Consider the following 10,370-nt stretch of genomic DNA (forward strand, 5'->3'; position numbering starts at 1 on the left):
TTGCGAGAACTTTGGTCTTAATTTTCAAAATCTCAAAGTTTACAAATAAACTCACAACAAGTTAAAATCAGGTTTAACAAGGATAAAAAGTTAAAAACATAATAAGACCATTCCTAAATAATAGTAGTAATAGTAAAAAAAAACCCCATGAAAATGTGAAATTCATACGTTTGGCGGGTTTGAACCGGTGAAACATACGGTGGCAATCGAACCGGAAATGCTGATTGGCTTTCATTTGCGCGTAAGAAGCAAGGTACGTCTTCGTCCTTCTCATGTGCATTATACCTTGGCCACCTGAAGGGAACACGGAGAAAGACAGACTCTTTCGCAGAAACACAGAGCGAGAGGGCCAAAGCTAGCCCTCTCCCTCTTTCAATCATTTCTATTGTCAAAGGTAAAATTAAGAAAAGAAAAGTAAAAATTCAAAATAAAAAAATCAAGAACAAGAATCAATCATATGATTCTCTTTCCTCTCCAATCTCAATTCCTTGTATTTGATGCGACGATCGCATGCCCGGACTCGGGTCGATTCTGTACTCAATAGCCAAATGGATCCCATCAGGCTCCAGATCCGACCCAATCCCCGATCTTCCAATCTATTCTCTAAAACCAAACCCACCAAATTTAGCTTCTTGTCTATGCTCCTTGGCGCTTCTGTATTTACCTTAATTGCTATCTTATCTTGCTATTTTCTCTTTAGAGCTCGGGGCTCTCTTGCTTCGCGTAAAACCTATGGTATTGTCATCGATGGAGGCAGTACCGGTACGCGGATTCATGTGTTCGCCTACCGAATTGACGGCGGCAAACCGGTTTTTGATTTCGGAGATGGGGCAATGAGGGTCAATCCGGGATTATCGGCGTATGCGGAGGATCCGGCAGGGGCGGGCAGGTCATTGGAGGACCTGCTGGAGTTTGGGAAAGGGAGAGTGCCGAAAGAACTTTGGGGAGAGACAGAGATTCGGTTAATGGCAACTGCTGGGATGAGATTACTCGATTTGGAGGTTCAAGAGAGAATTTTGGAGTCGTGTAGAAAGGTCTTGAGAAGGTCAGGATTCAAATTCAAGGATGATTGGGCCTCAGTTATTACCGGTATGGTACCATTTATTCTGTCATTTTGTGCAATCTTGTCTGTGTAACAAGTTTAACATTGTAAAGTCCATCTCTTTAGGCTCTGATGAAGGCGTGTATGCTTGGGTTGTTGCCAATTATGCATTGGGTAGTCTTGGAGGTGATCCTCGCCAAACAACTGGGATTATTGAACTTGGTGGAGCTTCAGCTCAGGTTTTATTTCATTCTCTGAACTTTCATATTGATCGTTCATAAAATATGAGATTTGGTAGCATTGTCTTCTAGTTGGTTGCACAGTGCTGCTCTTCAAGAGCTAGTTGCCTACATGTCTGCGACTTCTATTAAAGTACCAATTTCTAAAATTGAAATGGGATTTTGAGCATGGCAGTCATCATTATAATTGTTCTGATATTATTGTTGACATAGACTTGCTTTCTTCTTAATAGAGTCGGAATCTTGTGGATTTTAGGGGTTGGGATACAGATGAAGATCACTGATTCTGCTCTTTTTGTAATCTACATGAAGTTTGTATCAGTTATCATGCTTTGAGAAAAGACATTTTATTTTGGAATCGTTGTCTTTGGAAACTTATGTCATGAAACATTAGACTGCTATTTTGAATTTCTAGTGAAACTTGCGTTTTTTTTCTTCAATCTTTTCAGGTAACTTTTGTTTCAGATGAGCCAGTGCCTCCTGAGTTCTCACGCACTATTAAGTTTGGAAATGTTACTTATAGCATCTATAGCCACAGCTTCCTTCATTTTGGCCAGGTGATCTCAATAAGCTTAATCTACATTGGTTGTTTTTACTTGCTTCCACCATGAAACTTTATTCCTGGGGCGGTTAGTTACTTATTTTGTTGGAACTACTTTAGTTTCACCCTACACTGAAAGTTTATAAACCACTCCGGCATGAATGTTATTGGACTTGGACCTTTTTGTTTGAGTAGTGTGACTGACTTCAGAATTAGCAAATTTGGATTTCAAAAGGGTTGGGGGAGTACTTAAAATTAGATTGCAGACTGCTGATTGAACTGTAGTTGTTGATTTCTCATGGAGCGTTATGATTTCTTTTTGCAGAATGCAGCATTTGAAGCATTTAGGGAATCACTTATGTCGGTAGACCATGAATCAGGTAGATATGCTTGTTTTTGCCTTGTGAAATGGATGTCAGATTTCTTAAAACAATTATTGAATTTTGTCTCTTATGCCTTAAAATGCCAGCCCATGCTGAGGGTTTTTAGCTATTGTAATGAATCTTCCAACAAATAATCTGATGATAGAGATGCGCTTTAGAACAGTGAGAATTCTGAATGCTACGCATGAAGTTTAGCTGATACAAATAATGCTTTATGTCTTTGGATATGATGACTAGTTGTCATTATAATTACCCATAATAACAACACAAGATGGTGTTGCTAAAATCTGATCTGTGTCCCATGCTTGAGTTATTGTTCTTTTCAGCTAGATGTGGATCTCATGCATTTTCAATTTTTGCTCTTGAAGAAAAATAAAAGATGTCCGAAGAAAAATATTCAACTTATGCTGTAGAGTGTTTATCAAAGATTTTACCCTTGATTTGATTGATTTAATATTGCAGCTTCTGAATCACCTGAGAAAGGAATAGTTATAGATCCCTGTACTCCTAAAGGATACTTGCATGATATCGAATCTTGGAAGAGCTCTCCAAGTTCAACGAAAAAGGACAAATTTTTGTCCAGTGTTCACTCAAGGGGTAACTTCTCTGAGTGCAGATCTGCTGCATTAATGCTTTTACAAAAGGGAAAAGGTTGCAAATTCTTTAGAAAGATTCTCATGATATTTTCTGTCATTCGGTTTTTATTCATTATTTTGACATAATAATGATCATTGCTTTATTATCTGAGATGCAGAGACATGCTCGTATCACCACTGCTCCATAGGATCAACATTCATACCTAAGCTTCAGGGGAAGTTCCTGGCCACTGAGAATTTCTTCTATACATCAAAGGTCTCATAAATCTCTCTCATTTAATAGGTTTCAATTTACTGTCTCATAGTTCTGTAAAGAGTATTGTCTAATTTCGGTTATTTTGGGGAAAAAAATCTGTTGAGAGTCTACTTGTTATTGTAACCACATCAACTGTGCTTAATGCACTGATCGCATGCTTCTGAGTCCTTCTGTTTCCTTTTTTTGCTGTTCCCTTGGATTGATTAGTTCTTTGGGTTGGGTCCAAAAGCATTTCTTTCTGATCTGATTATGGCTGGAGAACACTTTTGTGGAGAGGATTGGTCAAGGTTGAAAAAGAAGCACCAATCATTAGATGATGATGATTTAATGCGCTATTGCTTCTCCTCAGCATATATTGTGGCTCTACTTCATGATAGTCTTGGAATTGCATTGGATGATGGAAGGTACTTTCTACCTTACTAGTTGGGAATATTTTCCTTCAATGCAGGTTCTTTCTCCTCTTGAATTTCCAAATATCAAATTAATCCTACATTATTCATACCTTTTATGTTTCCATATAAAATTACTTATGCATTGTGTTGTTTGTATTTAAACAGGATTGGATATGTCAATAATGTTGGAAACCTCCCACTTGATTGGGCATTGGGAACTTTTATCTTGCAGAATACTGCTGCATCGAATGTGCAGCACCCAGATTGGATTACCAATATAATTGGTGACGACTCCCCCACAATGATCTCGCTAATTGCCATTGCTACATTATTGATGTTTATTGCATGGTCTATATCAAAATGGAGGAAGCCCCAGTTAAAGACAATTTATGATCTAGAGAAAGGGCGGTATATAGTTACTCGTGTTGGAAGAAGTTAATAAGCCAATTTAAATGAGGTGGTTACTTATTTCCTGGCATTGCAAATCAGGAAGAAACTCCTTTGTGATCAGAATAAGCATTTAATATGTTTATGCCTCCTCAGATTATTTCCAAATACCAAATTTGCCTCCTAGGCAACACTTTCTCATATGAACGATGACGCCGTGCCATGCTGCTGAGTTTGTGCCATGCTGGGTTTCAGAGAATTTAGTGTAAGTAGTGAAAGACATAGGGTAGAAGATTAGTGCCCATTTTGTATATAGCGGGAGCTCAAAATCTCAATTTCAACATATCAAATGCTTCCTCGTTATAGGAACTGCTACTTTAGTAATAGTTAATTGTTGTATGAAAGGATTTATTTATTGTTTCACCACCACGATTTTTCAAAATTACTGATATTTCCAGGTTAACTTTGTGCATCTTTAGTTTCTATTTTTTCTTCATTTGGCTCAGTAAAACCACGTTTTTACCTCTTTTTTTTCTGTTTCTTTGTTAGCTTTACTGCAAGTATTGTTTCTAACTTTTCTGTTTCTTTGCATTCATTAACTATACATGGATATAGGTTTGAATATTCTGAAAAATAGTTTAGTTTTCCATTAATGGGACAAAACACATCTATCTTTCTGCAGCCCGAGAAAGATATCAACTCTTAGGTTTCTCATCCGCTGACTGATGATCCATTTGGAATGAACCTTGACGGTAATAAAATTATCTAGTCAACTGAATATGAATTAATCACTAAATATGCATTAAATTAACTAAATAAATAAATTGATTATACTTATGTACTTAATTAAATAATATTATTATAATTGTATTACTGGAGCATTATTTGTTAATGCCATGGCAATGAATTTAACAAAATACTACACTGACTATTTCACCTTTTGTTTAATTATAATTTATAACAGAATTGGGAGTTGGAACCTTATTGAAATCTTATTTTGTTTATATAAATGATGACCAAACATCTGAATATCGGTAGTTTTAATATATATATATATATATATATATATATATATATATATATATATATATATATATATCTCACTTATCAGCCATTGTGGAAGACACCAATTTTTTAACCAATTTTTTCTTAAGAATTCACCATGATATATCTGATATCTGATCCCCGTGTCTTTTTTCCTGTATAAAATACCATTTTTTCATATAAACTTATATTTTAAACGTGGTTTTCCGCATTATTTCTGCGTTTACACGTTTTTTCATTTTCGTCTCCGACGCAAGATAGTTTCTTGGTTTACTGTTGGACTAAACAGGTCTATCCCTCGTGTAAATTCTTGCAAGGATTAAAGTTGGCTATTCACTAAGCTAATTGAAGTTGAACCACAGGCTCTTTACGTTGAAATGCAAAAGAATATCACTATAATCTAGAAGAGAAAACATATTAAAAAGGCAAATAGATCCGATTTTCTTTTTGAAAGAAAGTGAGAAAAGCAAAAAAAAAAAAAAAAAACCTCTGTATTCCTCTTCCTGGAGCCCAAACCATCTCTGTCCCGCAGCTTTCTCGACAGCTGATTATGGTCTCAATTAATTTGCAGAGCAGAGATGATTGTGGCTTAATGAATATAACAAGTGTAATCTAGTGCGTTACTATACACATCTGTCTATAACAAAAGAACGTTAAAAACAAAATGGAAAACGAAAAAATCAATCATCTGCTTCAAATTGCAAATACAAATCACCATGCGCCTCCTACTTTCTCTCTGTTGCTAGAAGCTACTCCTTTCTTGAATGCATTAGCTAAGACCTGTTATGAATAGGATTGGATCCTTTTCTTACCCTTCTTTTGCTTGATCGATATGGATCAAATGCCTTGTTTTGATTAGAATCTGTGCTGAGAATACGTTGAGTGGACGATGGAACTGTCCCTGGAGTGATTTTGCTGCGTCTGATGGCCAGCTCTGTGCTTGTTAAGCCATGAACTTTAATATTTTGTTCAACTGCTAAGAACCCAACACAGATAACAAGAATAAGAACTCTATGAACACTAGAAACCATCCTTTCTACTCTCAAACAAGCAACAAGAGCACTTGTTTTTTGTGCAGAGTTATAATGAGATTGTGATGTTTCTTCTGTTCTTATGTTCCATATATTCCTGTAGATATATTGGTGTTATCTATCGAGTATCGGATTTGGAGTTGGGCTTTAAAGCAAAAAGCAGAGAGGGACCCAAAACACCTAGAGAATTTTAGATTCACCCAAATTATATATAGCATATTAATAAGGCTGTTGTGGATGAATAAAGGGGCAGGAAGGAACAAAACAATACCCTTGAGAAGCCAAGTATCTTTTCTTCTGCTTTTATCTTTTAGAACAACAGAAATAATTCCCAAGACTAGATTTTTATGAACTAATAACTAACAGGATTTGTTGGCAGTTAGTATGAAGATCCTGAGATGGGGGTGTTTCAGGAAATTAGCATTCCTTTGGTACTAAGAAAAGAAATAAACCATTACTTTAAGCCATTCTAAGTTGGAAGATCTCTTCCCACTTTAGAATTCCAAGCTCTCTTCTCTATACAACAAAAATAGAACACTTGTTGGCTTCTGGTGCTTTATGCTTTTCTTTGGGGCTGCCAAATTCTTAATTCCCCATTCAATGATTCAGTTCAAATATTTATGAAAACCATCTTTTCCTTTATTTCTCTTTTTCTTTACTGTTGCTGTTGCTGCTGCTCCTGTTCTTGTTTTATAAATCACATGCAACTTGGAACATTCTAAAGCATATTGTTCCTTTCCACTTTTTTTAAAATTTGCTTATCAATTTTTATTGTAGCTTGAGATATTACTACTAGCTATGGTCCAAGCAATACATCCACAACTTGAATGTGTTGTTTATGTATTTATTCTCTTCTTTTTATCCTCCAATTAAAGTAAAAGAGCTAAATGAGTTGTTGCTTTCTATTTTATTTTATTTATGTTCTATAAGATTTACAAATAAATCAAGAATAACTACAACATGTATACATTTTTAGATTCGCTTTCCTTTTCATTCAAATAGTACGCATTTGAATTAATCTCATGATTTTATAAAACATGATTTATGAATTATTTTTTATTACATATATATATATATATATATATATTACTTCGGATATCAATTTTCTTCGAAACCTTTAAATATAACATGTTTCGCGTAATTAACTCACTCAGCAGGTTTGATAATATCCGTATAAAATTGGTCTTCTTGTCACAATAACTAGCCTCCATGTTAAAATGAAGCTGACTGCCAAGCACGACAGAAGAATTGACAAGCGGGGCCCTATGCTGGCTAGTGGTACGGGTATGTACCATGTTAAATGCTTATATATACATTTTATCTTGTTTTAAAGTTGAGTTGCCATTAGAATTTAGAATCTCAATTATTCCTTTTGCCACTAATTCCTTTTTCTGATAAGTTTGCATCTTTGCGTTTGATAAATTACTATTCAGTATTACCATTACCTATTCAAACTCGGATTTATCATTTATTTGAAAATTTATTTTAAAGCATCTTTAATCTGAATAAAAGAAATTATTAATCTCGTTCGGATTTATGATTGTCCCTTTCCATAAGAGTTTTTTTACGGATACAACTCCTACCTTAACTTTTTATGATCTGTTACTTGTTTTTTTAGATCAAAACACTAAACATCCATATATGGCTTTATAGATTCTCGAGGTTGGTCTTAAAGTGGTGACTTTTCTTCAGTAGTTTGATTTAAAATTGGAAGTGTCTCATTGCAATCTCTCCATCTATTCTATCTTGACTATCCCACCATAGAAAAGAGGCAAAGAAGAACGCCAAAGCAAAAATTAAAGACTAAAGTATAACTGAGTTTGTAATTGTTACAGATCATATACCTTTTCTTTGTTCTTCTTCTTCTTCTTCTTCTTCTTCTCTTGAACTTTGCTTCAATTTCTTCAGCTTCTCTACTTTCTTTGTAAGGATAGAAAATTGGATGATGGGAGCCTGTGAATTCTTGGAAGTAGAGGGTATCCACGACTCGATTTGGATGGGATACGAGTCATATGCTAAAACTTAGATGTTTCAGCTTAAAAAATTATAAAATGAAAAACAAACCAATGAGAAATATAATTTACGAGTAGGACACTTCTCAATTACAGATTTTGAGCTCTAATGCGGTAATACCATATAACTTTTAACCTAAAAATGATCAAAACTACTGTTTCTCCACATTATTTACAATTTATATATATATATATATATATATATATATATATATATATATATATATATATTACTAATTGAATCGATTTGATTGATTTTCTGGTTTATGTAAAAAGTGAGATATCCGAATCTTCTCTAATATAAGAGTTTTTACCGTTTTAGTAAAGTAAAAAAAAATAATACTTATATTGTATAGCTCTTAGCGACGGAGCTCCCTTGTGGCCTAAAGGGACCGTGATCCTCCTAAAAAAATGTTTTAAAAAAAATTTCTTATATAAAAATTAACAATGAAAATGAAAAATTTTTAATAATATAAATATAGGACACTCAAAAGTTGATTAACAAAATAATAAAAACAAATTTTGATAGAGTTTTTAGAGTTTGGGATCTTAATTTTTATATTATATAAATAAATATTCGATTATTAAATTATTTAAGTAATGATATATATAATTTTGAGACGGACACGAATGTATATATGTGTGGTATCAAATGAACATATACAATCCAATTGATTTAACCATTCATTTAACTTTTTTTTATAAACCAAAACTAATTCCAAGTAATTACATTTTCTACTTTGCGTTCGGATTGGATAGTAATTTGTACACCTCTTACCTATGGTTAAACACCAATTTTATAATAATAATAATAATCTTGCCAAAAGTTCCATTGATTAATAACTAAGCTTTATTTGATAACTAAATATGATTTTGGATTCCTACAATAATTTGAATATAAATGATTTAATTCTAATTTTACATATACAATTTGAGTATATAATTTAAAAGATGTAAAAGAAAAAAAGAAAAAAAAAATATAAGACTCGGGTATAAGATTTAAATGGAGTAAAGCAGAAACGGAAAAGGAAAATTGATTGGCCCATGCAGGTTTCGAACCTGCGACCTTCGCGTTATTAGCACGACGCTCTAACCAACTGAGCTAATAGGCCAATTGACAAAAGATTTCTTTTAAATTTATTTATATTATTTCCTTGGAATAATTAAGTTGAGTTTGAGTGGAGGTCTTCTTTGATTAGAAGCAAGTAGATTAAAGAATTGCAACTTTAGAGAAAGTGTAAAAAATTTTTTCATTTAGTTTGCATTATCAATTGTCACATTATCTTGACGAAACTGGACTTTATTCATTACCATGCTCTTATAAATAAATACAGTAGAGATTAGAAAAAAATGGAGTTGAGGTGAGGGTGAGTTACTTTATGAAGCAAAAGGTCCCAATTTTAACTGCAGTTAACATTGAATAAACAATTGTCAATCAGTGTTCTAAAACTACACTACGTTTTGGTAACCTCTTAGTATTTGACTCAATATATAAATTCACTCTGTAACTTTTCAAAATGGAAAAAAAAGATGTAACGCTTCATATAGTACAAAAGCATTAGTATAAATAAAAGCAGTATTTTGTATTGAAATAAAAACACTTCTGAATTCCAAAGAAAAATTTGAAACATTAGCATAGGTGTAGAGGAGAAAACAAAAAATTTAAACAAATTACACAAACACAACTGAAGACAAATGCCCATATTGAACAGCAAAGTTAGGTATCAACCAACTTCTCAAGCTCCCCATGAGGTGGCATCATATATACATATTAGGGAAGGGAAAACCAGACAAGCGTGCCAACTGAGAACACTAGGACCTTCTTTAATTGGTCATCACACACTAAATTTTTCCTTCTTTGGTTTAAACAAAAACATTATTGAAATGGGAACCCTCTTCTACTTATCTTTTCAATCAGTTTTTCTTTATTAAACAGGCTCTTGGTGTGCAGCTACATGAGGTCCGGACGCTATTGTGAACTGCAGACCCCTACGTTGTCCGGATTGAAGCACAAAAGCAACTTGTGTTGCTGCTAATGCTGCAGCCTCCTGAATCATCAAATTATGGTACTAAAAGTTTAGCATGAACCACAAAAGGTGGCCATAGGTGAAGGTAATAATATAATGGAATAAAAACTGAAGAATATACTAACTTGTCTTTGCCTTCGACGCTGCAAGATGCTGATGGCCCAAGCCATGATGTAACAGGGCAAAAGAAAACCAGCTGCTCGTAGCAAGAAAAGCTGCCAAGGACCAACCAGTTCATAAGAATGATGAATAATATGTCCATTCAAAAATAAACAAAGCATTTGAGCATGGGCATGGCAGAGTGCAATCGATTAGAGTGTTAAAATGTCTATTATAATTCAACTTACTGAGAAAAATGTAGACACGTCATCATCTCCATCAGCATCTGTAACAGTCAGTGCATGCCGCAAGAGGAGAAGA

General features: G+C 34.0%; 1 protein-coding gene, 1 long non-coding RNA gene and 1 other non-coding gene across 4 annotated transcripts; 1 reads left to right on the top strand and 2 right to left on the bottom strand.

Moving 5' to 3' along the window:
- The first annotated feature begins 265 nt into the window (after window positions 1-265).
- LOC105630441 (putative apyrase 6) lies at window positions 266-4,299 on the top strand. 2 transcript variants are annotated; one of them, XM_012212253.4, is made up of 8 exons: window positions 266-1,089; window positions 1,169-1,281; window positions 1,731-1,838; window positions 2,148-2,202; window positions 2,668-2,856; window positions 2,960-3,057; window positions 3,265-3,505; window positions 3,615-3,752. In XM_012212253.4, exons 1-7 carry the CDS (start codon window positions 498-500, stop codon window positions 3,478-3,480), a joined length of 1,371 nt encoding a protein of 456 aa, XP_012067643.1. In that variant the 5' UTR covers window positions 266-497; the 3' UTR covers window positions 3,481-3,505; window positions 3,615-3,752. The 2 variants fall into 2 exon arrangements, with proteins under 2 accessions (XP_012067643.1, XP_012067642.1); XM_012212252.4 differs by having other exon boundaries at window positions 267-1,089; window positions 3,265-3,461; window positions 3,615-4,299.
- Window positions 4,300-8,961: 4,662 nt separating this feature from the next.
- Window positions 8,962-9,035, bottom strand: TRNAI-AAU (transfer RNA isoleucine (anticodon AAU)). The gene has a single exon. It is a non-coding gene; the product is annotated as a tRNA-Ile (tRNA).
- Window positions 9,036-9,481: 446 nt separating this feature from the next.
- LOC149496423 (uncharacterized) lies at window positions 9,482-10,370 on the bottom strand. Its single transcript, XR_016320815.1, has 3 exons — window positions 10,298-10,370; window positions 10,076-10,165; window positions 9,482-9,971 (listed from the first exon to the last, which is right to left on the bottom strand). It is a non-coding gene; the product is annotated as an uncharacterized LOC149496423 (long non-coding RNA).

The sequence above is a fragment of the Jatropha curcas genome, chromosome 5 (genome assembly GCF_041381405.1).
Source record: "Jatropha curcas cultivar XTBG-Jc1 chromosome 5, XTBG_Jcur_1.0, whole genome shotgun sequence".
Taxonomy (NCBI): Eukaryota; Viridiplantae; Streptophyta; class Magnoliopsida; order Malpighiales; family Euphorbiaceae; genus Jatropha; species Jatropha curcas.

Coding starts and splice junctions, on each gene's coding strand:
- LOC105630441 (XM_012212252.4), top strand. CDS start 498: ATGCGACGATCGCATGCCCGGACTCGGGTCGATTCTGTACTCAATAGC. Junction 1,282..1,730: donor TTGGTGGAGCTTCAGCTCAG/GTTTTATTTCAT, acceptor CAATCTTTTCAG/GTAACTTTTGTTTCAGATGA. Junction 2,203..2,667: donor GTCGGTAGACCATGAATCAG/GTAGATATGCTT, acceptor TTAATATTGCAG/CTTCTGAATCACCTGAGAAA.